The sequence below is a fragment of the Electrona antarctica genome (assembly GCF_951216825.1).
Source record: "Electrona antarctica genome assembly, chromosome: 1".
In the NCBI taxonomy this organism is placed as follows: Eukaryota; Metazoa; Chordata; class Actinopteri; order Myctophiformes; family Myctophidae; genus Electrona; species Electrona antarctica.
This window is the reverse complement of record NC_136806.1, coordinates 15,840,821-15,868,522: the sequence shown is the minus strand read 5'-3', so window position 1 is coordinate 15,868,522 and position 27,702 is coordinate 15,840,821. Positions and strand designations below refer to the sequence as shown.

The window sequence follows — 27,702 nt, the reverse complement described above, 5'->3', positions numbered from 1 at the left end:
AGGGTAATCTAAGCGGTGGAAATTTGAATTGGATGTAAATTGTCTTGTTCTTTGTGTTATGTCAAATGTGTGTATATGTGTTCTGCATACTAGGCTGCATGGGTCGCAAGACACATTTCAGTGTGAACTGACAATAAAGTACTAAATCATATCATATCATTAGTGAGGACGAATTATATGAAGATAGGATGAAAAGTGGTGAAGTGGTCCTTTAATTAAAAAAAAAGTCACAATGGGAGGCAAATTACGGTTTTATTTGTCTTTATTAAGTATTTGTCACTGGTACATGACCATGTTAGATGTCATTATCCCAGCACACCAACATTGTATTGTTTATTACAGTTGAGTATAGAGAATTGGCACAAAACAATATATTAATGTTGAATAATCTCACATGAAAGTCCCCTGTACACAATAATACTGACGCTAAAACACAGAAAATAAGCAACAATAAATATGCTCAAGGGGAAATTAATACAAACCAATTTGTGTCAGAACAGCAAAAAAAAATAACAGATTCAAGTTCCACATCCAGCTGTACCAGGTTTTCCTTTCTCAGCACAACAATTTGGCAAAATTAAAAGTTCCTTCCAGTCTGGAATAGCATACAACTATCCTTGTTTAACCAGGAGAAAAACCACAAAGTCAACGCCAGGCTGAACATGGGTTTAACCCATTGACTGTCTGTTTTATAAACAGGGTTTAAACCTCAAGTATTCTCCAGTGTTTACTTGAATGTCTGTCATACATTGAAAACAGTTTGAGGTGAGGAGAGGCCATTATTAGAGACATAGACATGAGAGGTGATTCCATTGAAAGCAAATACAGCTTCTCTCACACCTGAAGTCCCCAGTTGATGAAGGCTGAACGGTCCTCCCATTTGAGATGAAAGTGGTTCGTCAAGAATTTCAGATAAGAGTCAAAACAAATAAACAAAAGTTAAATGTATGTCTCCCAAGTGTGTGACTAAGGCAAGCAAGCTCATTTATACAGTAAGGTTTACTATTTACATACGTCTACGTTTGGTGAGTAAACTTTGCAAACATTTGTGGGGTATGTCTCCCCCTACTGGTTAAAACTGACAGCAGTAACAGTGCAGTACTAGTGTCATTCTTCCAAACACTCGCCACACTCAGTCCAGTAAAATAGCATGGAAAACCAAACCGCCACCAAACTAAGACTCCGTTCGGAACGATAAGGGGACATCCTAGCCAAACTCCTAAAATGACTTCAACAGAATGGTATATATGCAAATGTGTTAAAGCAGTGGTTCTCAAAGTGGAACCCGGGGACCCCCGGCGGTCCCTGACGCGGTCTTCATCTAAATTCTTCCCATAGAAACCAATTTGGATCCATCCCTTACAGGTCTTTCAACTCTTGACAGCTATGGGAGTCCATGACCCTAATAATGCATACCCACGTGGGGTTCCTAGAAATGGAAAAGTTTGAGAACCACTATACCATGTTTTCAAAGTCACAGAGCACTGGATGCATGGGTCGAATATGTACTCTAGTGTTACAAACCACACACACACACACCATTAATGTAGTAGTCTACTAATGTAGTGGGACAATTCTTCACCAAACCACACTGTTGCCATCCATCACAAACCTAAAAGGACTAGGATAATGCTTGCTGTCTGGCAGAAAACTTGTATCTCTGTATCTTTGGGTGTGGCTTTTTTCCATAAATTAAAACAAAAATGATTTTTGAAAGATTTTGAAAAAATAAAATAGAATTGAAACCTACAATGATGTGCCCAAAATAGGGACACCAGGTTGAAAGGGGTTCAGCTGTCTGTCTGTCGGTTTGATAAATATTTAACCCATTTTGGGCGGGAACCCCTTTTGGTGTTAGCATTATGTTATGCTTTAGCTATTGAAAAATAGCAGATCTACAAGCTCATAGCGCGCCACCGAGTGGCGCGCTACGAGCTTGTAGGTCTGCTATTTTTGAAAAATCGAAGAACGACTGACATAGAAACATAGCTTTTTCAGAAAACTGTCAGGATGTAGAAGACATATTTAGAATCTGATCTCAGGTCAAAATGGGTAATCAATGAAAAGGATCCATTGGAGCACAGGTTTTTTTCTCTCTTTGGGACACACAAGGTTTCAACCTGACAGCGAGGACACGATGACACTGTGAGGCCAACATGTGCATAATTTATAGCAGTGGTTTTCAACCCTTTTCACATCAAGGCCCATTATATTATTCATTCTGCATTTGAGCCACGGAACCGCCATTTCATGACATTTTAGCCTCTCGGACCCCAAACTAAAGAATATTTTCTTATCGTTGGATAAGATTTTGTCCACATTTCCATGCCGTATTGATGTTGGTACCGTAGCAGAGACATTCTCTAATTGTGTAGACTTCTTGTAAAATAACTTTAAAATGTAATGCAAATGTTTAACAATAGATGTAAAATGAATGGTTTCATTTTACACTCTCAAGAGTTAAAGATCTATAAGGGTCCAAATGGTTACCAACTCTCCATCATTTACAGTAAGCTGGGGACCACCTGGAACCCCCTCAAGGACCACTGATGGTCCACAGACCACTGGTTGAGAACCACTGATTCATAGGATCTCTCTGCTGTTGGGCAGAAACCAGCTATGTCCAAAATATTTACTTTCCAGGAAATGAAAAAAACAAACAAAGAAAAAACATTTAGAATACTGCCTCATCCAAGTCGGTATGGTGACTTTATACATTGTCAGATAAAATAAGGTGTTCTTATATCACCATCATCACTTTACCCAAAAGTGTTTGACCATTAATGTGGAGACAGGTCTTTTTTCCGTCTGACTTCGTCATTCTAATCAATGAATTAATTGACAAGTTGGAGTTTAGGTGATTTGAACGACAGTTTGAGGAGCCAATGGAGTTTTTTTAAAATGTTTTTCATTGGTTCAATATTTGTAAAACTCACACATAGATGTGAAAGGTGTTCAATAGCACTGATTTATTAAAACAAAAAATGTTGAGGAAAAAAATGGAGATAGCTGGATTCTGCCCGACAGCAACAATATGCGATGGCCTGATCAGAATAGAGTTCAAACGGTGGAACTTAAACATGGATATTGCAACCTATGACAACTGTCTCAAGAGGACGGATAACTAAACTCCCGTTGCAGTGTGACTCGACAGGAAAAAAGGTCCATCAGACAGAGAGAGAGAGATCACCTAAAGATGAGATTTGATCCGAGAAGCCAGGGTCATCGGAGGTTCTTAAAAGCCTAGTTCACACCAAAGATTCGCGCCGAGACGAAAACCGCGTCAAGCCTGATGGCGTGGCACGCTGAACATGACAGATGCGGGCGCGTTGTGAGCTTATAGATCTGCAATTTCCGGCGTGTGACACCACCGTGTGACAGAGCATCAGGACGCAGCAGAGAATAGTCTGAATTACTCTTAAAACAAGAAAGAATCCATGCTAGCATCCCTCCCAGCATGACAGAGAAACAGTCGACCAACAGTATCAAACCGCTGTCCATGTCCAGTGTCAGTCAGTTTAAAAGTAAAGCACTCAAAAAAAAACAAGTGATTCAACCATTAGGCCGATATAAATAGTGCTGTCTAACTAGGTAAGTTATGCACGACAGTGTAAGACCCAGTGGTTGCTGATCGTGGTAGGAGTTGAGTGCACACACACACGCACACACACACTTACGCTTGCTCACACACACACACACACTGCATGCCTGTGCAGTACTGTTGTAAGTGCGTGGGCCTGGAGAGGAAACAAACAGGTCTCTGTCAGCTCGTGACTAAATGTTTGAGTCTGCAGCCTCTAGTCCAGGAATAAAGAAGTCACCAGAACACACTTCTAGCTAATTGCCTTGGTAATGGCATTACAGATGAACATCTCCAGATGTGGACATGTCTACAGCTCCACTAGAACCTGGATGAGGAGCTGCCAACCTCTGCCGCCTGCTCAGTACAAAGAAGATTATTTTCCTCTTTTTCGTTCTCAGTTTAAATTTGGTTAAAATAGTCTGCAGAGGATTAAAGGAAAAACATAAAAACAAAAGACTTGGAAGGTTAGCCAAGGTTGAAAATGTTAAATAAAGCCCCACAGATGATTACTGGTGTTCATTTTCTATTGTAAGTACAAAAAAGAAAAGAAACATTCCCTACCATGATAGCACTAGCATCAGTGGATTGTGAGCTAATGAACGGGAGACATCAGCATGTCAGACTGAAGAGACATCAGCATGTCAGACTGAAGAGACATCAGCATGTCAGACTGAAGAGACATCAGCATGTCAGACTGAAGAGACATCAGCATGTCAGACTGAAGAGACATCAGCATGTCAGACTGAAGAGACATCAGCATGTCAGACTGAAGAGACATCAGCATGTCAGACTGAAGAGACATCAGCATGTCAGACTGAAGAGCTGAGCTAACAAACAATCAGCCCATTCAATCATCGTCGTTTGTCTTAAAGTAAAATAAAATAAAGAGAAATGTAAAATAACTGTTGGTGCCACGAGGTTTCAAAATCCACGCCTGCTCTTCACCCACAAAAAGACAGCAAGTCTTGAAATGTGCTTAGTGTGTGTGTGTGTGTGTGTGTGTGCATATGTCTGTGTGTATGTTATTAACGGTGGGCAACTTGGATGACCTGTCGTTAGTGAGTGTGAGTGTGCGTGTACGTGTGTGCGCGTGCGCACGTGCGTGTGATGAAGACAGTGTGGACTAGAGGACTCAAGGCGTCTCTGCAACAGCTGTAGGTTTCTTCTTTGTCTGTTTCTTCACCGTCTTGGTTTGAGTCTGCAGGAGGAGAGAAGAAGAAGAAGAACAGGGTGGTTGAGAGAGGGAGAGGACAAAGAAGAAATTAAGTCTCTTTCAACATGCCCCATTTTACTTTCACTACTTCTGAATGACAACTCTGTTTTACAACAAGCTCAAGTTAAAAAGTGGCAGATCTACAAGCTCAAGTTAAAAAGTGGCAGATCTACAAGCTCAAGTTAAAAAGTGGCAGATCTACAAGCTCAAGTTAAAAAGTGGCCGATCTACAAGCTCAAGTTCGCTTCTGCTGGTACTTTTGACGCTGTAGTGTGATCAAGAAAGGCGTATAAAATCTACGAAAACAACATGGAGACAAGAGGCTTCTGCCCAACAGCAACGATGTATAGAAAGTAGAAACATAGGTTTTTCAGGAAAAAAAACCTGTTAGGATTTATATTTTGTAGAATAGGCCTCAAGTCTTAAAAGTTGAAATATGGAGGGAACTGACGGGTTCCCTCCCGTCAGTGTGTGAATATGTGTGAATGGTAAATGGTAAATGGTGCATTTATATAGCGCCTTTATCCAAGGCGCTTTACATAGATAGTGCATTACATTCACCCATTCACACACACATTCATACACCGATTGCGGCGGAAGCCATGCAAGGTACCAGCCAGCACATCGGGAGCAATTTGGGGTTCAGTGTCTTGCCCAAGGACACTTTGACATGTAGCCAGGAGGAGCCGGGATTCGAACCGCCGACCCATGGATCATTGGACGACCTGCTCTACCTCTTGAGCCACAGTCGTCCCAATGCGCATCACAAAGTGCACTGGAGAATAGCACTAAAGACACCATTTACCAATTTACAAGCTACAGTGCAACAAAAGTTTAGTAATGTGTGTAGAGAAGACATGGCACAATGGCACACACACACACAGCTGCTACTGATGTTCTTAGCTATGGTGTGATGAACAGTACACAGCTCTGTGTTACATAACCGTCATATGATGGATATAGTAGTAGTCAGGAACACTGCGTGTCTGTGTTCGTTTGGGGATGCACAGATCGTGGTTTTGAGCCGTGGTTGCTGCATATTTGATTGGCCGCCGTTTGGGTCAATCAAATATAATTATGAATTAATAAACTGCGGGTGAAATAATGTGGGGGAATTTATTTTATTTCCTCCAGACTGTTCCGACTATCCTTGGGATTGTGGGTGGGGGGAGGGTGGGATAGGGGATTGAGTTTTATTTTTATGTTTTATATGTCTGTCTAATACTTGCCCCTGGGCTACTGTCGAAAAACCTGAATAAAAAGATTTTGAAAAGAAAGAAATAATGTGGGGGAAATAAATGTAAATCTGTCTATCTGTACGCTAATTATAGCTTTTAAAAAGCACGAAACCTTGGTGTGCCTGCGTTAGTAGAATTTAAATATTTGTTAATTTTCCATCAGGCACAAATTAGCCGCCTACTACACGTTGCCGCCGGCATGGGGTCCTTCAACGGCCAAAAACAACAACACAGTGGGACTTTTGTCTTGGCTTTAGTTAAAAGTTCTTAACCCTGCCGACGACTGGGGGATATGCCTTATGATAGGTTGCGATGTGAGAAAGTGAATGTGTCCCCTAGGGTAGGTACCCTCACAAAAACATGCAGTAATCCTGGTCTCTAAAACTACCTCCCCCTGGCCAGCCGGGGCGCCTGATGGAGGGGAAAGGAACAGGTCGGAATAACGTGTTCCTTCCACGCGCTACGTCCGGCCGGGGAAATTCCCCCCTGTCAGGTGAAAAGAAGCAGCTTGGACTCCTCATAATAGAAGGAGGCATGAGGTCAGTCCGCTGCCCCCCCAGGTTGGCAGAGGAAGTGTAGCGCCCAGGATTACATTAGATAATTGGCACTGGGTGAAAAAAAACCGGGTTGCAAAATCGTGGGATAAAAATTATATAAAAAATAAAAAATAAAGAAAGTGAATGAAGACATCAGAGTGGAAGGCTTGTTGTTTCCATGGATATGTCGCTATAGAGTGTATTATCCTCTGTTTGTACTGTGTGTGACGGTGTGGTTTCCCCTTTTCTGTTGTGGCCCAGGAGACCGGTCACAACAGTACGGTCAGGCCCAGTTGCCTGTGGCCCAGGAGCCAGGTCACAACAGTACTGTCAGGCCCAGTTGCCTGTGGCCCAGGAGCCAGGTCACAACAGCACGGTCAGGCCCAGGAGCCTGTGGCCCAGGAGCCTGTGGCCCAGGAGCCAGGTCACAACAGTACTGTCAGGCCCAGTTGCCTGTGGCCCAGGAGCCAGGTCACAACAGTACTGTCAGGCCCAGTTGCCTGTGGCCCAGGAGCCAGGTCACAACAGTACGGTCAGGCCCAGGAGCCTGTGGCCCAGGAGCCAGGTCACAACAGCACGGTCAGGCCCAGGAGCCTGTGGCCCAGGAGCCTGTGGCCCAGGAGCCTGTGGCCCAGGAGCCAGGTCACAACAGTACGGTCAGGTCAGTTAATTAACCCATTTAGACCCAACGCCAAATTCTACAAATGTCTTCTAAATCAGGGGTTCTCAACCTTTTTGGCTGCCTGGGGACCCCCGGAAATGCTTTGGCCATGTATCGCGACCCCCCATCTGAAAATATGTTGTTCCAGGGACTTCCCCAGAAGCAAAGATATGAGTTAAAAACGTTTGCTCTGAAAGAATATATAGTCAAAGATTTGCTCCACATTGTCACGATTTAAAAAGAAATAGCAGATCTACAAGCTCGTAGCTACTTTAGCTATTTTTCAATAGCTAAAGTAAAACATAATGCTTAAAACACCAAAAGGGGTTCCCGCCCAGTATATAGCATCCCATGTGCATCCCTGCGGTGTGGTCGGTGCGGATAATATAAATAGGATGATATTTGCGCTTGGATACCAGACGGATAATGAATGTCAGGCGTTGCCCACCAGCCCCTGGCAGGTAATTAAAACAGTCTTTTAACACAACATGAGGTATCTGTTTAAACACCTGAACGTGGCCAGAGCACTCGTCTGTCTTCTGTTCTGTGGAGTGCAAAATAAGACCTTAAAAACAGACCTGCTACACTTAAAAATATAAAGTGTGAACTTATGTAGGTAATTGGCATAAAAAAAGGTTTCACGCAAAAAAAGTGTTAAATTGAACGGTAATTCAAATTTTACCTATCATTTTATTTTATAATGGACAATTTTCTTTGCGGGCAAGTGGGCATGGCCTTTGGGCAAGTAGAACATCACAGGTATTTGCCTGACGAGCAAGTGCCTCTGAGACCTTAGTGTCAACCCCTGGAATGTGTACACGCGGAGCAGAGTATCAAAAACTTTAAAAAAAAGTCCAGCCGCGCATCTCTAGCATGCGTGAGTGTATGTGCGTGTGTGTGCGTGCGTGCTTGCTTACCTCTGTCTTGGCAGCTGCAGGTTTCTTGGTGGCCTTGACGCTGGCAGTGCGCTTAACGGGCACCTTCTCCACGACATCCTCGTCCGAGTGCTCAGTCCTGGCGTCCGATTGGTCCGAGCTGTGCTGGGATGATGCGTCGTCGGCAGGGATTGTGGACGCGGATGACAAGGAGCGCGCTGTGGATTTTAGAGCAGTCAGAGAAATATCAGGCCAACAGGTTCCTCGTTTTGACCCCTGGCTAAGGTTACTGTCCTTAACCCATTTTGACCTGAGATCAGATTCTAAAAATGTCTTCTACATCCTGTCAGTTTTCTGAAAAAGCTATGTTTGTCAGTCGTTCTTTGATTTTTCAAAAATAGCAGACCTACAAGCTCGTAGCGCGCCACTCGGTGGCGCGCTATGAGCTTGTAGATCTGCTATTTTTCAATAGCTAAAGCATTACATAATGCTAACACCAAAAGGGGTTCCCGCCCCAAAATGGGTTAAGTGTCCTTGAAAAAGGTTTTATGGGTCGCAAGTAAATATATCCTCTTGTTTCGTTCCTACATTTAAAAAAAATATATACATACTTACGTAGGTGTGTGAATGTGTGAGAATATAAATAATGAACATTGTAAAGCGCTTTGGATACACTTGTTAACGTTTTTGTGGTAGAAAGAATAATAATTATTCTTTATTTACTTTTTTGTTTTTAACCCATCCCTTACGGAGAAGAAACAGTGGGCAGAACTCTGGAAAACATAATTTTGATGTTGATTATCCCATCACAGCATCAGTCAACCAACAATAATGACATCTTCCAGATGTCCTGTGCCCACTGGGATGCATGCGTGTCATTTTTAAGATACCCATTTAAAAAAGGTGATGCACACAACATGGGATCAACCCGTCAGCCAGACAAAGCTTTGCCTCAATATGCTGTGAATGATCTTCCTCATTGTAGTCAACTAGTACTACAAGTCTTTGAAAGATCAGATGTGACACTCTTTCCTGCAAGCACATGAACAGCCCCCTCATGCTGTAACTCTCCACAAGTTCTCTCTCTCTCCTTTCCTTCTGAATTAAGTTCCGAGCTCACCCCGGCCCACACACACACAGCCAGCCAGACGGAGGGACAGAAGTGGCGCGTCTGAGACAAAGAATCCTCCTCCACTGGAATCACATGCCATGCCCCCTCCCCCCCCCCCCCCCCTCCCTCCCTCCCTCCCTCCCTCCTTCACATCTTTCCCTCCTGGCATCCTGCAGGGCTGTACATCACATGACTCCGCCACCCAGCACTAGCTGCTGCTGCTGCTGCTGCTGCTGCTGCTGCTGCTGCTGCTGCTGCAGCCGCCTGATAAAGATCTGTGCAGACAAACGACTGACACTCCTCTCTTGTGTTTTCAGCGACTTTTAGCCTGGCCTCACCACCTGGCCATGGCATTATTATAGCAGTGGTTTTCAACCGGTGGTGTGTGGGGGGGGGGGGGGTTGTAACCAAATGGACCCTTATGGAATATAGATCTTTAACTCTTGAGTGTGACATTGTACACTCTCAAGAGTTACATTATTGTTAAATATCTGCATTACAAGAGGTCTACACAATTACAGAATGAAGAAGAATTGTTATTTTGATCAAAGTTTGCCTGTTGTCTCTCCTAATGGTACCACATGAATACAGCTTGAAAATATACTAAGTTTTTCGGTCTGAGGGCTAAATCTCATCAAATGGAGGTCTGTCCGTGGCTCAAATGCTGAATAAATAATGGACCTTGAAAAGGAAGGGATCATGGAGTTCACGATGTTGAATTTACAAGTAGTCCAATGAAGCATAGAATCCTTAATGGAAAATCATACAAGCTGTATTGTTTTGGAAAAATGGTTGGCAGTATTGTGGCTTTAATAAACAGACCACTGGTATGATTAATTCACATTTAATGAGGAGTGTGGTCTGTGTGGACGGAGTTGTCCCATTTTGTGTAATGCATCACTCTGCTCTGTGCTGTGCGCGCGTGTGTGTGTGTGTGTGTGTGTGTGTGTGTGTGTGTGTGTGTGTGTGTGTGTGTTGGGGTAAATGGTGCATTTATATAGCACTATTTTACCCAAAGCGCTTTACATAGATTGTGCATTACATTCACCCATTCACACACATTCACACACCGATGGCGGAGGAAACCAATCTACACATCGGGAGCAATTAGGGGTTCGGAGCCTTGCTCAAGGACACTTCGACACCAACTCTGGGGGAGCCCACAGGGATCGAACTTGGACACTTCCGGTTGCCATGTGGCACACTCTGTGTGTGTGTGTGTGTATGTGCATATATGGTCTTACTCTGCCGTGTGGGGGTCTTGGCGCGGGGCAGAGTGCTGGACCCTGAGCTCATGTCTTCCAGGGGGTCTCCCCGCCTCATGCGAGGGTCCGACGAGCGAAGGAGCAGCTCGTCCTCGGCGTTGATCAGCGTCAGGTCCTGCATGCTGAAGCTGCGCAGCTTGTCCGACAGAACGCCTTGACCCTGGGGGACGACGCACACACGCGCACGCACACACACAGGCAGCTAATATCGACACAATTAGCATAGTAGCTTCTTAGGCCCCTTTTACACGAGAACGGTTTCCATAGAAAACGACAAAATATAGTATCGTTTGCATCAGTCCGTTTAGACGACGTCGTTGTTATCGGTGGTTGAAAATGTAACAAAGTGAAAACTCCTTCCAGAGTGGAAATCTTGCAAACGTAAACGGGCAAAACGATGAATCGGCAAAACGTGTGACATCATGGCTCACGTGGGCTCACGACTCTTATGTTTATTATATTGGTGCAGACTGCAGAGCCGTTGTTCCTAGAACAGGGGTGGGCAACTGGCGACACGGGGGACACATGCGGCCCCCACCTTCACTTAATGCGGCCCGCATGTTAATATCAGAATACTGATATAGTATTGATTTCAGCTGTTACAATTCCAAACCCGCTTTAATTACCTCATGACCTCAAAACGCGTCGCAATGCGACGCGTTTTGAGCTTGTAGATCGGCTATTTTTGCTACGACAGTAATATGCACTACATGTGGCCCTCTGGAGTGAATGTGGAAATATAGTGGCCCTCGCCATCGTCAAAGTTGCCCACCCCTGTCCTAGAATGAGCAAGCGCTACCTCGCCCCGCTCATCCTACGAATACAAATGTAGCGACTAGCGATGGTGAATGTAAACCATGATGTAAACAAGCAGCCATGTGATAGGAAGTAGTTCTAGTACAGGCGTGCCTGGTCTATCTGGCAGTGCGTTACCGCCACCTAGCATGCACACTCCGTGTAAATGCTGAATAAGAAGTGAGGACGCAACGGGACTAGAAATCAGTACCATGGTCTTCTACATACCTTGGAGGCTGCAGTGACGGCAGCGGTGGCAGCCAGGTTGAGACCGCGCTTCCCAAATGTCATCATGGTCTCATAACTCCTGTCTTTGGCCTGTGTTATGTACTCATCGATCTCCTGCAAGGCCGGAAGAACACAACAGAATGAAGTCAACTAAACTAAACTAAGAAGGAGAAAACAGTACTGGGACAGATGGTGGAAGGTGGTAGTACTTGTTTAATGTGATTTTCATGGCATTTCTGTTTTATTCAGACAGACAGACAGACAGACAGACAGACAGACACAGAGAGAGAGATAGAGAGAGAGAGGGGACAGGGAGGCGTAGAGAGGAGGGGTGACATCATGCGCTACAGGTTCCTGAACAAGATTAACACCCAGAACACGCAGGGGTATTTAGGACCATTAAATCAGGGCGCCCAGCGATTTGCAGCTTCAGAGCCCATTTCAAGGTTGCTCCGCGCCATCTTGGAAGTAGCTAGATGTAGCCAAAACACCCCCGAGGGGATCGACAACAACATAGGAGGTATGATTACTTCTAACGCGACAAGCGACGGGACCGCGATGGGCCGTCAAAAACATAATCTTTGGTTAGAATTGGAAGCATTGATTTAGATCAAGAGTTATTCACGTTTTAAGATTATCGATCTCATCCACTAAAATGGAGAGGGACCACTTTGGATGACGTCCCAACCGGAAATGACATTGAATGTTGCCCAACAGGGGCTCCCAGCCTGTGGAGCGGTGCGCTCCAACAGGGGCTCCCAGCCTGTGGAGCGGTGCGCTCCAACAGGGGCTCCCAGCCTGTGGAGCGGTGCACTCCAACAGGGGCTCCCAGCCTGTGGAGCGGTGCGCTCCAACAGGGGCTCCCAGCCTGTGGAGCGGTGCGCTCCAACAGGGGCTCCCAGCCTGTGGAGCGGTGCGCTCCAACAGGGGCTCCCAGCCTGTGGAGCGGTGCGCTCCAACAGGGGCTCCCAGCCTGTGGAGCGGTGCGCTCCAACAGGGGCTCCCAGCCTGTGGAGCGGTGCGCTCCAACAGGGGCTCCCAGCCTGTGGAGCGGTGCGCTCCAACAGGGGCTCCCAGCCTGTGGAGCGGTGCGCTCCAACAGGGGCTCCCAGCCTGTGGAGCGGTGCGCTCCAACAGGGGCTCCCAGCCTGTGGAGCGGTGCGCTCCGTTATGACATGATTAATGTTCCGTCTTTTGATGAATCTGGTTGTGGCCTAGAGGAGGAATGTTTAAAAAAAATAAAGGAGTATTGTAGCTGCCGATGCCAATAGTTTATTGTGGACTCAGAGACTGGAAACACACCAAAGTTAAGGACAGACTAGGCTGCCTCTTTCACACAACATGCACTGCAACTTTGAAGTGATCCAAGTTATTAACCGATGGATCTGAGGACACACATGTCCAACTCAGTAGGACCCAACAACACCAACAAACAACATGTCACAGACCTGCCGGCCGCTGCCAACTTCCTAGTACTAAGTCACTGTAATGTCTGATTGAGCCTCATCAGCTCAATGTGTGAATGGACAGGGTTATTGTGCAGGCAATTCACAGAGAGCGACTTCACGGGGAACGTAGTAGGACTATAGTAGGGACAGAGGCGTAGTAGGACTATAGTAGGGACAGAGGAACGTAGTAGGACTATAGTAGGGACAGAGGCGTAGTAGGACTATAGTAGGGACAGAGGCGTAGTAGGACTATAGTAGGGACAGAGGCGTAGTAGGACTATAGTAGGGACAGAGGCGTAGTAGGACTATAGTAGGGACAGAGGAACGTAGTAGGACTATAGTAGGGACAGAGGCGTAGTAGGACTATAGTAGGGACAGAGGCGTAGTAGGACTATAGTAGGGACAGAGGAACGTAGTAGGACTATAGTAGGACACAGGGAACGTAGTAGGACTATAGTAGGGACAGAGGCGTAGTAGGACTATAGAAGGGACAGAGGCGTAGTAGGACTATAGTAGGGACAGAGGAACGTAGTAGGACTATAGTAGGACACAGGGAACGTAGTAGGACTATAGTAGGGACAGAGGCGTAGTAGGACTATAGAAGGGACAGAGGCGTAGTAGGACTATAGTAGGGACAGAGGAACGTAGTAGGACTATAGTAGGACACAGGGAACGTAGTAGGACTATAGTAGGGACAGAGGAACGTAGTAGGACTATAGTAGGACACAGGGAACGTAGTAGGACTATAGTAGGGACAGAGGAACGTAGTAGGACTATAGTAGGGACAGAGGAACGTAGTAGGACTATAGTAGGGGCAGAGGCGTAGTAGGACTATAGTAGGGACAGAGGAACGTAGTAGGACTATCGTAGGGACAGAGGCGTAGTAGGACTATAGTAGGGACAGAGGCGTAGTAGGACTATAGTAGGGACAGAGGAACGTAGTAGGACTATAGTAGGGACAGAGGCGTAGTAGGACTATAGTAGGGACAGAGGCGTAGTAGGACTATAGTAGGGACAGAGGAACGTAGTAGGACTATAGTAGGGACAGAGGCGTAGTAGGACTATAGTAGGGACAGAGGCGTAGTAGGACTATAGTAGGGACAGAGGAACGTAGTAGGACTATAGTAGGACACAGGGAACGTAGTAGGACTATAGTAGGGACAGAGGCGTAGTAGGACTATAGAAGGGACAGAGGCGTAGTAGGACTATAGTAGGGACAGAGGAACGTAGTAGGACTATAGTAGGACACAGGGAACGTAGTAGGACTATAGTAGGGACAGAGGCGTAGTAGGACTATAGAAGGGACAGAGGCGTAGTAGGACTATAGTAGGGACAGAGGAACGTAGTAGGACTATAGTAGGACACAGGGAACGTAGTAGGACTATAGTAGGGACAGAGGAACGTAGTAGGACTATAGTAGGACACAGGGAACGTAGTAGGACTATAGTAGGGACAGAGGAACGTAGTAGGACTATAGTAGGGACAGAGGAACGTAGTAGGACTATAGTAGGGGCAGAGGCGTAGTAGGACTATAGTAGGGACAGAGGCGTAGTAGGACTATAGTAGGGACAGAGGAACGTAGTAGGACTATAGTAGGGGCAGAGGCGTAGTAGGACTATAGTAGGGGCAGAGGCGTAGTAGGACTATAGTAGGGACAGAGGCGTAGTAGGACTATAGTAGGGGCAGAGACTATAGTAGGGACAGAGGCGTAGTAGGACTATAGTAGGGGCAGAGGCGTAGTAGGACTATAGTAGGGGCAGAGGAACGTAGTAGGACTATAGTAGGGACAGAGGAACGTAGTAGGACTATAGTAGGGGCAGAGGCGTAGTAGGACTATAGTAGGGACAGAGGCGTAGGACTATAGTAGGGACAGAGGCGTAGTAGGACTATAGTAGGGACAGAGGCGTAGTAGGACTATAGTAGGGGCAGAGGAACGTAGTAGGACTATAGTAGGGACAGAGGAACGTAGTAGGACTATAGTAGGGACAGAGGAACGTAGTAGGACTATAGTAGGGGCAGAGGCGTAGTAGGACTATAGTAGGGACAGAGGCGTAGTAGGACTATAGTAGGGACAGAGGAACGTAGTAGGACTATCGTAGGGACAGAGGCGTAGTAGGACTATAGTAGGGGCAGAGGAACGTAGTAGGACTATAGTAGGGACAGAGGAACGTAGTAGGACTATAGTAGGGACAGAGGCGTAGTAGGACTATAGTAGGGACAGAGGCGTAGTAGGACTATAGTAGGGACAGAGGAACGTAGTAGGACTATCGTAGGGACAGAGGCGTAGTAGGACTATAGTAGGGACAGAGGAACGTAGTAGGACTATAGTAGGGACAGAGGAACGTAGTAGGACTATAGTAGGGACAGAGGCGTAGTAGGACTATAGTAGGGACAGAGGCGTAGTAGGACTATAGTAGGGACAGAGGAACGTAGTAGGACTATAGTAGGGGCAGAGGAACGTAGTAGGACTATAGTAGGGACAGAGGAACGTAGTAGGACTATAGTAGGGACAGAGGAACGTAGTAGGACTATAGTAGGGGCAGAGGCGTAGTAGGACTATAGTAGGGACAGAGGAACGTAGTAGGACTATCGTAGGGACAGAGGCGTAGTAGGACTATAGTAGGGACAGAGGCGTAGTAGGACTATAGTAGGGACAGAGGAACGTAGTAGGACTATCGTAGGGACAGAGGAACGTAGTAGGACTATAGTAGGGACAGAGGAACGTAGTAGGACTATCGTAGGGACAGAGGCGTAGTAGGACTATAGTAGGGGCAGAGGAACGTAGTAGGACTATAGTAGGGACAGAGGAACGTAGTAGGACTATAGTAGGGACAGAGGCGTAGTAGGACTATAGTAGGGGCAGAGGCGTAGTAGGACTATAGTAGGGACAGAGGCGTAGGACTATAGTAGGGACAGAGGCGTAGTAGGACTATAGTAGGGACAGAGGCGTAGTAGGACTATAGTAGGGGCAGAGACTATAGTAGGGACAGAGGCGTAGTAGGACTATAGTAGGGGCAGAGGCGTAGTAGGACTATAGTAGGGACAGAGGCGTAGTAGGACTATAGTAGGGACAGAGGCGCGATTCGTATTTTAACTGCATTTCGCATTAACGCTGTTGATCACAGAAGTTTGAATCTGAATATAGTGTCTTTCCAGTTCCACCATGGTTAATTAGTAGTTTCAGATTCTATAATAGACAGGTTTGTTTTATATCAACACTGTTCATTTTTATTGTACTGTGATGCCCCACTGGTGCAGACATAAATGCAACAAGGCTTTCCAAATGTAAACATTCTCTGTGCAAAATAACAGAACGGATTCAACTGAAATTATGGGGAAAAAGTGCCATATTTATTATGAATGTGCATTATTTATGTTTTTACAATTTATCGTGTAATATACTGTACACCCGTGTTTAGTGATGATGGTGTGACAAAATGTGGGTTCAGTGTTCTAGGGTTAAGAAATACTAAACATTCCTTAGTTCTTTAGTACAGACCAGTTCAGAGGGATTTGTAACGGCTGAAGGGACCATAGAGCACCGAAGTCGGACGTCAATATCGGTAGAGGGTGCAAATCCACAGGTTCGTGTACTTTTTATTTGCATTGTAATCCCCATAGGGGGATTTTAGATCGCCTCATAGAAGTACTGTGTTTGAAAAATAAACATGTCACCCCGGCCACTTCACTCATACAGTATGGATCAACTGACTGAGAGAAAACGCTATTGTTACTGCTACTGAATTAGTTACATTTTCGCTAGAAACAGACCGTTTCATACAGTATATGAGTGACTGACTGTCACAAACGATACAGATACACCTCCCTGACAATAACGCAGAGACAGCTTGTTTATTTTTCACTTATATGAAACGATTTTAAGATGAGCCCATGTTATTCTCCATAGAGAAATTACTTCCGTGAACCAGAGGAATCGAGGGGATGAGAAAGTGACGTCAGGACTTCGGTGCTCTATTATTATGGTTGAATGAAGGTCTTTTTTTTTTACCTTTTCCTTGTTGGACAGGGTGGGATGGACAAACTTGCGGTAGAGGACACTGGAGCCTTTAGTGTACGGAGACAGCAGCCAGATGACGAAGGCGATCTTCAGCTCAAAGTAGAAAGGAAACCTGACATGGATCAGTATAAGAGAGAGAGAGTGAAAAGAAGACGCCACGCGGGTACACAGTATGGTGGACTTTATGATGCTGCTGTGGTGAGGAGTGAGGATTCACCATGAGAGGAGCAGGTCTGTGACAGTCTATTTTATGATGCTGCTGTGGTGAGGACTCACCATGAGAGGAGCAGGTCTGGGACCATCTATTTTATTATGCTGCTGTGGTGAGGAGGACTCACCATGAGAGGAGCAGGTCTGGGACCATCTATTTTATTATGCTGCTGTGGTGAGGAGGACTCACCATGAGAGGAGCAGGTCTGTGACCATCTATTTTATTATGCTGCTGTGGTGAGGAGGACTCACCATGAGAGGAGCAGGTCTGGGACCATCTATTTTATTATGCTGCTGTGATGAGGAGGACTCCCCATGAGAGGAGCAGGTCTGGGACCATCTATTTTATTATGCTGCTGTGGTGAGGACTCACCATGAGAGGAGCAGGTCTGGGACCATCTATTTTATTATGCTGCTGTGGTGAGGACTCACCATGAGAGGAGCAGGTCTGGGACCATCTATTTTATTATGCTGCTGTGGTGAGGACTCACCATGAGAGGAGCAGGTCTGGGACCATCTATTTTATTATGCTGCTGTGATGAGGAGGACTCCCCATGAGAGGAGCAGGTCTGGGACCATCTATTTTATTATGCTGCTGTGATGAGGAGGACTCACCATGAGAGGAGCAGGTCTGGGACCATCTATTTTATTATGCTGCTGTGGTGAGGAGGATGGAGGACTCACCATGAGAGGAGCAGGTCTGGGACCATCTATTTTATTATGCTGCTGTGGTGAGGAGGATGGAGGACTCACCATGAGAGGAGCAGGTCTGGGACCATCTATTTTATTATGCTGCTGTGGTGAGGAGGACTCACCATGAGAGGAGCAGGTCTGTGACCGTCTCCGCTGTGGTGAACAACGCAAACACGATCCAGTACATCATCCACTTCACCTGTGCACGTGTACACGCACACACACACACACACACGCACAGGAGAGAGAATCACATTTATAGCACATCAAAACCACAGCCTCCAGTGTACACGTGCTTAGGTACATGTAGGCCAGAGGCCAGCCAAACGCAAGTACACACACACACACACACACACACACACACACACACACACACACACACACACACACACACACACACACACACACACACACACACACACACACACACACACACACACACACACACACACACACACACACACACACACACACAGTGAATCAGGATTCAATATCTGTAGCATTAACATACTGTTACATAAACATTCACAGTTGATTGAATAACTGCTCATTTTCAAAAGGAGGATCACGAGGCATGTAAACAACACTTCTAAAAACTCTCTCTCTCTCTCTCCTGTGACTATTTGGAGTAGGCATTGAGAAGTGGTTGCTATGGTAACCAACTGGGAGGAGACTGGTAGCTAGGCCGAGGGCCAGAAATGCTGACTCTCTCTCTCTCTCTCTCTCTCTCTCTCTCTCTCCTGTGGCCTTTTCTCCCCAAGAGTGAGGTAACTAAGCAGGGAGTAAATAAGTAAGCCTTGCCGGGCCATGAGCCCATAGGGCAGGAGCCTATCTCCTGTTTCTGTAGCGTGAGGCAGCTTCATGTACTGTACAAGTACACCCCCTGGACATGACGCTAGTATGTCGCAGGGACTTATCCCAAATCCAACCCTCGATGCCGAGCGCCAAGCAGGGAGGCACTGGCTCCCACTTTTCCACAGTCTTTGGTATGACCCGGCCGGGAATCAAACCTCGACCTCCCAGTCTCAGGGGGGACACTCTAACCACGAGGCCACTGAGCTGGTTAAGCAGGGATGACTGCATTTAATATGACCAAAAACATTAGCCAAATAGATCTGGTGTAGATGGAAAGTACAGAGCCAGGTCCAGTTTACTAAGTCTAGCCTAGTCTCTAGAGGGTGTAGGTGGTTAGACAGACCCTGACAATCTGAATATCTAATCTGAGTTGTATCCTGGTTTCCACAGGATGGATAAAGGTGCATGTCCCAGGCGGAAACTATTTAGCACTGCTTTTTCCTTTGGTGTTCTATTTCCACCGACACTGGTATAACACTGGGAGCCAACAGGGCACTGGTGTTTCATCTAAAGCTACGTCTGTACTCTGTAGTCAAAAAATATATATAGTTACCCTACTAGAACAAATAAGTGTGGGCACCCTATACTATAGGGTGTGTAGGATGGGTGACAAATTCCAAATGTACTTTGTCAATGAATTTAGCTTTCCCTCTCCATTCTGTCATAAACTATAGTAAAACCAAACCAAACCAAAACAGGGCGGCGGTAGCTCAGGGGGTAGAGTGGCTGGATGGTAACTGCAAGGTTGCCAGTTCGAACCCGGGCTCCCCCAGAGTTGGTGTTGAAGTGTCCTTGCACTATATATTTCTAAAACTATGATACATTTCAAAGATTTCTTTTCAGGCCACCGTAAGATGAACCTAAATAGGTTTGAATGGGGTTTCTAGGTGTAAGTATGTAGGACTAGTAGCATGGCAAAGTTTGTGCTATTGCCATTGAGAATGCATTGGGCGTTTAAGTTAAATACGGGGGGGGACATATTTTGACAGCAGAAACTGCCTGTCATAATTCCCTATTCCAAAGCCCCCCCAGGTACATTATATATTTAAACTATTTTCAGCAATGGTACACTTATTTTTTCAGTGGGTAGATCTTGTTGAGCTGGTCATTTTGAAAGTAGATCTCACGTCATAAATGTGTGGGCACCCCTGGGTTAAGGATTCAACTAAATAGAACAGCGTAACAAAAGGCAGTGCATTGTGGAAATACAGTATGATGTACTCACATATTCCTTCACGTTCTTGGTCTTCACAGCCTTGTAGGACGAGTAGGCCGGGTAGAGAGTCCCAAAGGCCAGGCTGGAGAGAGACGAGAATGAGACATGAGACATTAGTAGGCCGGGTAGAGAGTCCCGAAGGCCAGGCTGGAGAGACGAGAATGAGACATGAGACATTAGTAGGCCGGGTAGAGAGTCCCGAAGGCCAGGCTGGAGAGACCAGAATGAGACATGAGACATTAGTAGGCCGGGTAGAGAGTCCCGAAGGCCAGGCTGGAGAGACGAGAATGAGACATGAGACATTAGTAGGCCGGGTAGAGAGTCCCGAAGGCCAGGCTGGAGAGAGACCAGAATGAGACATGAGACATTAGTAGGCCGGGTAGAGAGTCCCGAAGGCCAGGCTGGAGAGAGACGAGAATGAGACATGAGACATTAGTAGGCCGGGTAGAGAGTCCCGAAGGCCAGGCTGGAGAGACCAGAATGAGACATGAGACATTAGTAGGCCGGGTAGAGAGTCCCGAAGGCCAGGCTGGAGAGAGACGAGAACGAGACATGAGACATTAGTAGGCCGGGTAGAGAGTCCCGAAGGCCAGGCTGGAGAGAGACCAGAATGAGACATGAGACATTAGTAGGCCGGGTAGAGAGTCCCGAAGGCCAGGCTGGAGAGACCAGAATGGCTTGGTCAGAGTTATAGTGCTTAGGGGTGGGTTCAATTCATCAATTCATCAATAATCCTATTGTATCACACTATATCGATATGGCAGGAAATGCTGTGTGTGCTTAAAAAAAAAAAACCCCATCAGAATCAGTTTCTGTCTGACAGTTACGATATATGATTCATTAGTTTGCATTTATCCAAAATAATTTTTGTTTCTTTCCTTGCTTTTTGTTTAAATGTTATCCAAGTTTTTCAAAATTGATTTGGAAACGTAAAATGTTGACTTATTTGTCAAAATATCTGCAATCGGTGGTCTACTAGGACCCTGCAAAGGTACTGTAAATTTAGTAGGACAACGCGTATTGTGATAAATATTATTTTGTGGCCTCTGTATCGTCAATACCCAGCCCTAGTAGTGCTGCACTGCACAATTAATCGATCACAATCTAGATTCAGATTCAGTCTCAATTATAAATTTGAGCAAGGACCGTGCAGTACTAGTTGGCTATCCAATTCATTTGAGTTACTCTTTATGTTTTTGCTAGAAGAGAGACTTTAAGAGAGGTTTAAGTCAATCACTTTGATGTCGTCTGTGTAAAGCCACAGTAGTGGCTCCAGGTGCCACATTTAGAATGTAGTAACGTTCAGCAACTACAGACAAAAAATAAAGACAACAAATATTATCATGGGAAAAATGAGAATCGTGTAAGAATCGTGATCTCAACTCTTGATGGATGAAAATCGAGATTCACATTAAATGTGCATCTCGATTTTCCTCCAATTGTTGCTCAAGTTTTAAGCAAGAATTAGTCAGAGGTGGAGGCTCTGAGATACACCTCAGGGTTGAAGACACTTCAAACTCGTTCCTGTATCAATACATTTCTACCCCAGGCCTGGGGGTTTTAGCCAAATGGAACTTTTTAAAATGTCCTACAGTACATATTAAACTACAAAGAACTTGACTGTGTGTTTGGATATGACAGACCAAAAAAATAATACACTGGGATCTTTCAATCTAGCAATCAATCATTGATCTAGAAAAACAAATGGGGGGGTATTTGCCAAAATTCTGAATGCATGTATTAGTTGGTCTCCATCAACACATTCCTTTGATTGTGCTGTGTTGCATCTTAATTCAGCCGTGCCAGGCACCACTGAACAAGCCGTCAAGGTGCATTGATGATTCAATCAAACAGCCTGCCTTATACAGTGTCAACAGCGGATTCTTTAATGATTAAATCAATTCAAGTTTAATTGATAGCTTGGCTGCTCAGTATAACAAGAATAGGTCAGTGCAGGGGTCTACAACGTTGTTCAGGCCAAGCACCCCTTAGCTGAGAGAGAGATGAAGCAGGGACCAGCCCCCCTCTACCACAATCATATTGTACAAAATTGAATTGCAGATTAAACTTTTTCATAAATGTAAAGTTCCCCTCAGAATAAGGATGCTAGGGTTCAAACGGATCATGTAAAAACACATTTTTGTCAGTAGTAGCAACTCTGAGGACTCCCTATTGAAGGTCACCGTATTTATTATAACAAGCAAAAACAATAGTAGGCTATAAAACGCAGAAATGCCTAGCGTGATACGTCATCATTCACTGAAACACAAAACCTTTGTTTTTGGAACCCTGCTTATCCAATTAGCATGGACTGATGTGATAATACCGTCCAGGATATGGGAACAGAAATGGAAACCAAAGGAGACGGTTTGACTGCACTCACTGAGATAAACTGGAAAAACACACAACAGACAGACGGATCGAGAGGTCACCATGTGCTGGTGCATGTGGCTCATGGAGAACGCACGCACCCCCCCACCCCCCACACACACACACACACAGTATTTGGTCTTGTCCGCAGCCAGTGTGGTGGTGATTTGTGCTGATGTGACAGGATGGAAGCGGAATGCAGAGTGAGAGCAGCTCTGCCACCATCACAGGCAGTCTCTCTCTGTCTGTCTCTCTCTCTCTCTCTCTCTCTCTCTCTCATCCTGCACCTAGACTAGTTGCTGTCCTAGTTTTAAAAGGCATCAGGCCTACAAATAACATGCTCAGTGAAACGGTCTCCATGTCATCTTTCCCTTCCGTGTGTGTGTGTGTGTGTGTGTGTGTGTGTGTGTGTGTGTGTGTGTGCGACTGTGTGTGCTCCATATTTCTGGGCATTTAGCTTCTCTGTCCTACTATGCGTGTGAGCTGCCAAGTCAAGTGTGCGGAGCCCCTCTGCCCTGCGGCCGCGTGGCAGTGCCAGGCCTCTGGGTAAAACTGCAGCAGACGCCTCGTGTCCCTTTGTGTTCCAATCTCAGGTTCACTCGCCACCGACCAGAACGCTCTCTGGCTACGCTCCCGCTGCGACATTCAGCACCATGATTTACCCAGGAGGACTGGGCAGGTTCAAGTTACACTAGCTAGCTGCTCAGTCACAGTAACTGAGAACTATCAAAGAATAAACAAGCTTTATACTTTTGCGTTTGAAGATTCTTGACTGCCCAAAACGAGATTGAAAGTAGTGGTTAAATGTATGACAACAAGCACTTATTATAACCAAACCAATCATGGTGTACAAGTCTGCTGTGTGCAGTTGCATAAGGGTTTTGCCTGTGTGTTGCATACTGGAGTACATACGTATATAGGCTACAGTTAGCTGGTTACAGCATCATGTCGAGACTCACTGGGGTGCAGCGAATCATTGGTTTTCAACCCTTTTCGTATCAGGGTCCACAATTTATTAGACATTTGAGCCAGCAAGCACAGTCAGGACCTGGACAAATTAGTGACGTCTCGATTGGGGCCAGATCAAGTCAAACCAAGACTAGACAGATCTGGCCCAGAATATCACCTGATTTCGACCAACATAAATTCTGCCCACTAAGACGGACGTCCCTGGATGAATCAGAGAAAGGCCATATCATAACTAGACAGATCTGTCCGAGAATAAGTTATATTATTATTACTTACGCAAGCAGAGCGCGCAAGTACTGTGGTCGGCTGGATCAAAAGTGGTATGCATGGTATGCGTGGTTATAATTGGCTGTTGGTGACGTAATTAAGATGTTTCAATGTTGGGTGGGTAAAAGGTAACATATGTATGTATATGTATGTATGTATGTATGTATGTATGTATGTAGGGGTAAGAATGGTGGTCCCTTATTGGCTGTTGACGGTGACGTAACTAAGGTACATTTCAAGGTTGGTATAAGGTCAATAACGGGTCTAAAGGATTTAGAACAGCAGTTGTAATAGACATTAGTTAGTAGCAGTACTTGCACGCTCTGCTTGCGCACAAGTAGGCCATGTATGGCCTACTTGTGTTGCAAGTTGGCACCTCGACAGAGTGCATTTCTAGTTTCAACTGGTGAAGACGTCCTGGAAATGACGTACTGTAAAGATCATCCCCCATATGGGCTGTGATCTGGCCTAGTCCTGAACCTAAAGATCATCCCCCATATGGGCTGTGATCTGGCCTAGTCCTGAACGTAAAGATCATCCCCCATATGGGCTGTGATCTGGCCTAGTCCTGAACCTAAAGATCATCCCCCATATGGGCTGTGATCTGGCCTAGTCCTGAACGTCACTGGAGTCACCAGAGGACGTCATCATGACGTAAAGATCATCCCCCATATGGGCTGTGATCTGGCCTAGTCCTGAACCTAAAGATCATCCCCCATATGGGCTGTGATCTGGCCTAGTCCTGAACCTAAAGATCATCCCCCATATGGGCTGTGATCTGGCCTAGTCCTGAACCTAAAGATCATCCCCCATATGGGCTGTGATCTGGCCTAGTCCTGAACGTAAAGATCATCCCCCATATGGGCTGTGATCTGGCCTAGTCCTGAACATCACTGGAGTCACCAGAGGACGTCATGACGTCATTTTGCTTGCTGGGCCAAGAAAGATCTTAGAATATTGTGTTGTCGTCGGATAAGATGTCCACAATTCCATGCTGTATTGACATGTGGTACCATAAGAGATACCAGGCACACGTTGATCAAAATAACAATTCTTCTACATTCTCTAATTGTGTAGACTTCTTGTAAATTAAGTAATTTAGGTGTTTATTTAGCTGGGGACCACCTGGAAACCCCTCAAGGAATACTGGTGGTCTCTGGAACCCTGGTTGAAAACCCCTCATTTAGACTGAGCCACCTGAATATAGTGCTAACAAATGTTACTCTCTCTGCTTATATAATCAAATATTTGATTAGAGGAATTGCATGATGGCACAACAACAAACAATTCTGCACCTGTGTCTTAAAAGGACCCTGACCCCCTACTCTTTTCACAAATTCAATTCATTGTCTTTCTGACAATGAATTAAGGACCATATTAACACCAAGCTGTGGCTTAACTCCCATTTAAAACCAATGCCAAGTTCACGACAGCGTTAAATAATGTAGTAGTGAGGAACAGCTGACCGTGTGAAGTGGTGGTACGGACGTTAAAACCACATCGATCCTCAACACGAGTCAACTACTATAGCCTACAACCAGTGAAAGTGGTCCTTGAGGGGGTTCCAGGTGGACCCTGGAACCCTGGAGTTGATAACCAAATGGACCCATAATAGAACTTTAACCCCAAAATGAAACCAAATGGTTTCATTTTACAATCTCAAGAGTACAATTATTGTTAAACATCTACATACAATTTGCCTGTTGTCTCTCCTACTGGGGAGACAATACAGCATGGAATTGTGGACAAACTCTTATCCAACGATAACATTTTCTAGGTTTGGGGTCTGAGAGTGAGAGGCTGCCTAAATCTCATCAAATGGTGGCCTGTGGCTCAAATGATGAATAATAAATAATGGGCCTTGATATGAAAAGGGTTGAAAACCACTGCTGTGGAACAATAAGATAACACAGGATGGCAGCATATCTAGCAGCTGGCTTTAGTTGAGTCATCCACGCTGTCTAGATTACAATGCATTGACATTGTGTGTATGTACAGGTGGAATAGCTCAGGCCTAGGAGATATTCGTAAATGATCACAGCAAACATTTTTCTAGGGGAAATGTAGTGTGACTCAGTCAATAAAAAATATTCTAAGGCATTTCAATTATTATTATCTAGAACTACTAAAAAAAAACAGTGATGGAGGTTCGCTGCATGGTGAATGGATGGATGGGGTGGGTGGACTTGCATCAGCCATCATTACTCCCTCCCTGTAACATATGGTATTGATCAAGCTGCATTTTATCAGCCAGCGTGACTATATAATAATTAGCATTATTTTTCATTAAACGTGTGTTTAAGTGTATCATTTCTCTGCCATGATCATCATCATCATCATCTGTCAGGTGGTCGTAGTGAGAGGAAGGAAGCTAACCTGGGCTAGCAGCAGCAGCAAGTGCTTAATGCTACAAAATGTAAATTATTAAATATGTAAGGCCAAATAGATCATTGCATTATTTTCCCGTCATTATAAATTACTGTGCAACAACAGACGGTTGCTATATATCACACACAGACCTTGCTTACTTTATAATCTGAATGTCATTTGTGTTGATGCATGGCTTCTGGCTATTTATATGCAGCGGTACGAAGGTGTCGCTTGCCGAAACGAGCTGCTCTACAAAGCCAACGTTTTGTTGTTGTAGGTCAGCTCTTTTTCTTCGGCAAGCCACAGCGGCGTCAATGAATAAACCCCAGATCATTATTACTCACACAACCATCCTCGAAATCATCCAGGACACCATCTTGACTGTTCCAACGGTTTGCCTGCCTGCTTATCTTCTCTTCTTTGGGACTTTAGGGGGATCTTTAGTGGTGGGTTGAGCTGGCCGTTAGGTCCCCCTCCATTCCTCCGCGCGTGGTGTCACGGTGTGTTTGTGGTGATGTGACTGGTGTTGTCACACAGGTATACTGTCTGTGATGGTTGCCTGCTGTGGGTTGACTACTTGACTCTGCTCTGCTGCAGTGAGTGGACCCTGGACCGGCTGCAAAGAGATGTGCTACTCCCCTTAAAGAAACAGTGCAGCTTTTTTTTATGTGACTCATATTTGGGGTGTGCTGCAATCTGAGAACCCATCATCAAAAAATAAATAAAAAGGAAAAACAGCAGTCTGTCTAGAGAGACTAGTCGGTGTGTGACAGACAGTGATGACTGCGATTTAGTGAAGGCAATGAAAAGTCACCAAAAAACCTTTTGTAAAGACTTTCAGATTCATACACAGTAGTGACTGGTGTGTCTGGCACAAAACAATGTAATGTAGTTAAGTGTTCTATTTTTTTTCCTATCCAAACGGACATTTTGGTGACTGCCCCATTTTTGTGATCCACTTTTACGGATTCAGACACAAGCAGGCGATTCTGTGAAAGCTGGGTCAAAATAGACTAGATAGACATGCACGCGCACCCACACCCACACACCCCCAGTCCCCCACACACACAAACCACCAAGCAAACATTCAAGTCACTCAGAAGTTACAACGGTTCGGTGAACCCAACTCCATCTTTCATAATATTGAATAATGAACCTGCATACATTTATTTTTGGGAAACTTTATTTTGGAAAAACAAAATCAAAACAGACTGCTAAGATCAATATATATATATTGATACAATGTTAATGGCCAGTAGTTCTGTTCGGCTGGAGTCGTGGTACTTGTACAATGTTGTTGGGAGTCTGCAGTGGGACAACAGTGAGGTGACCCAACCAATGAAGACGCTTCCCCAGACACCGGTGAGGTGACCCAACCAATGAAGACGCCTCTCCAGACACCGGTGAGGTGACCCAACCAATGAAGACGCCTCCCCAGACACCGGTGAGGTGACCCAACCAATGAAGACGCCTCTCCAGACACCGGTGAGGTGACCCAACCAATGAAGACGCCTCTCCAGACACCGGTGAGGTGACCCAACCAATGAAGACGCCTCTCCAGACACAGGGTGAGGTGACCCAACCAATGAAGACGCCTCTCCAGACACCGGTCCTCCCGGATTGCATTCAATCAAAAAACAAGCTTCTTTATTACCTTTATTATCTTGAATTTTTTTTATACAAAACAAAGTAGATAACATACTTCTGACAGTTTGAATTCTAAAAAGTGAAAACAGGACAACTGAAAATAGAAAACTTTGGTCTGTTTCCCTTCACTGGCT

The 27,702-nt window shown here is 45.4% G+C and overlaps 1 protein-coding gene across 2 annotated transcripts; it reads right to left on the bottom strand.

The window, feature by feature from the left end:
• Positions 1–244: 244 nt before the first annotated feature.
• Positions 245–26,519, bottom strand: reep2 (receptor accessory protein 2). Of its 2 annotated transcripts, none has more exons than XM_079503692.1 (8): positions 26,266–26,519; positions 19,955–20,027; positions 17,997–18,073; positions 16,963–17,083; positions 11,506–11,619; positions 10,462–10,684; positions 8,149–8,324; positions 245–4,781 (listed from the first exon to the last, which is right to left on the bottom strand). In XM_079503692.1, the coding sequence occupies exons 1-8, from the start codon at positions 26,295–26,297 to the stop codon at positions 4,716–4,718; spliced, it is 882 nt and encodes a 293-aa protein (XP_079359818.1). In that variant the 5' UTR covers positions 26,298–26,519; the 3' UTR covers positions 245–4,715. The 2 variants fall into 2 exon arrangements, with proteins under 2 accessions (XP_079359818.1, XP_079359819.1); XM_079503693.1 differs by having other exon boundaries at positions 10,462–10,642.
• Positions 26,520–27,702: the final 1,183 nt, after the last annotated feature.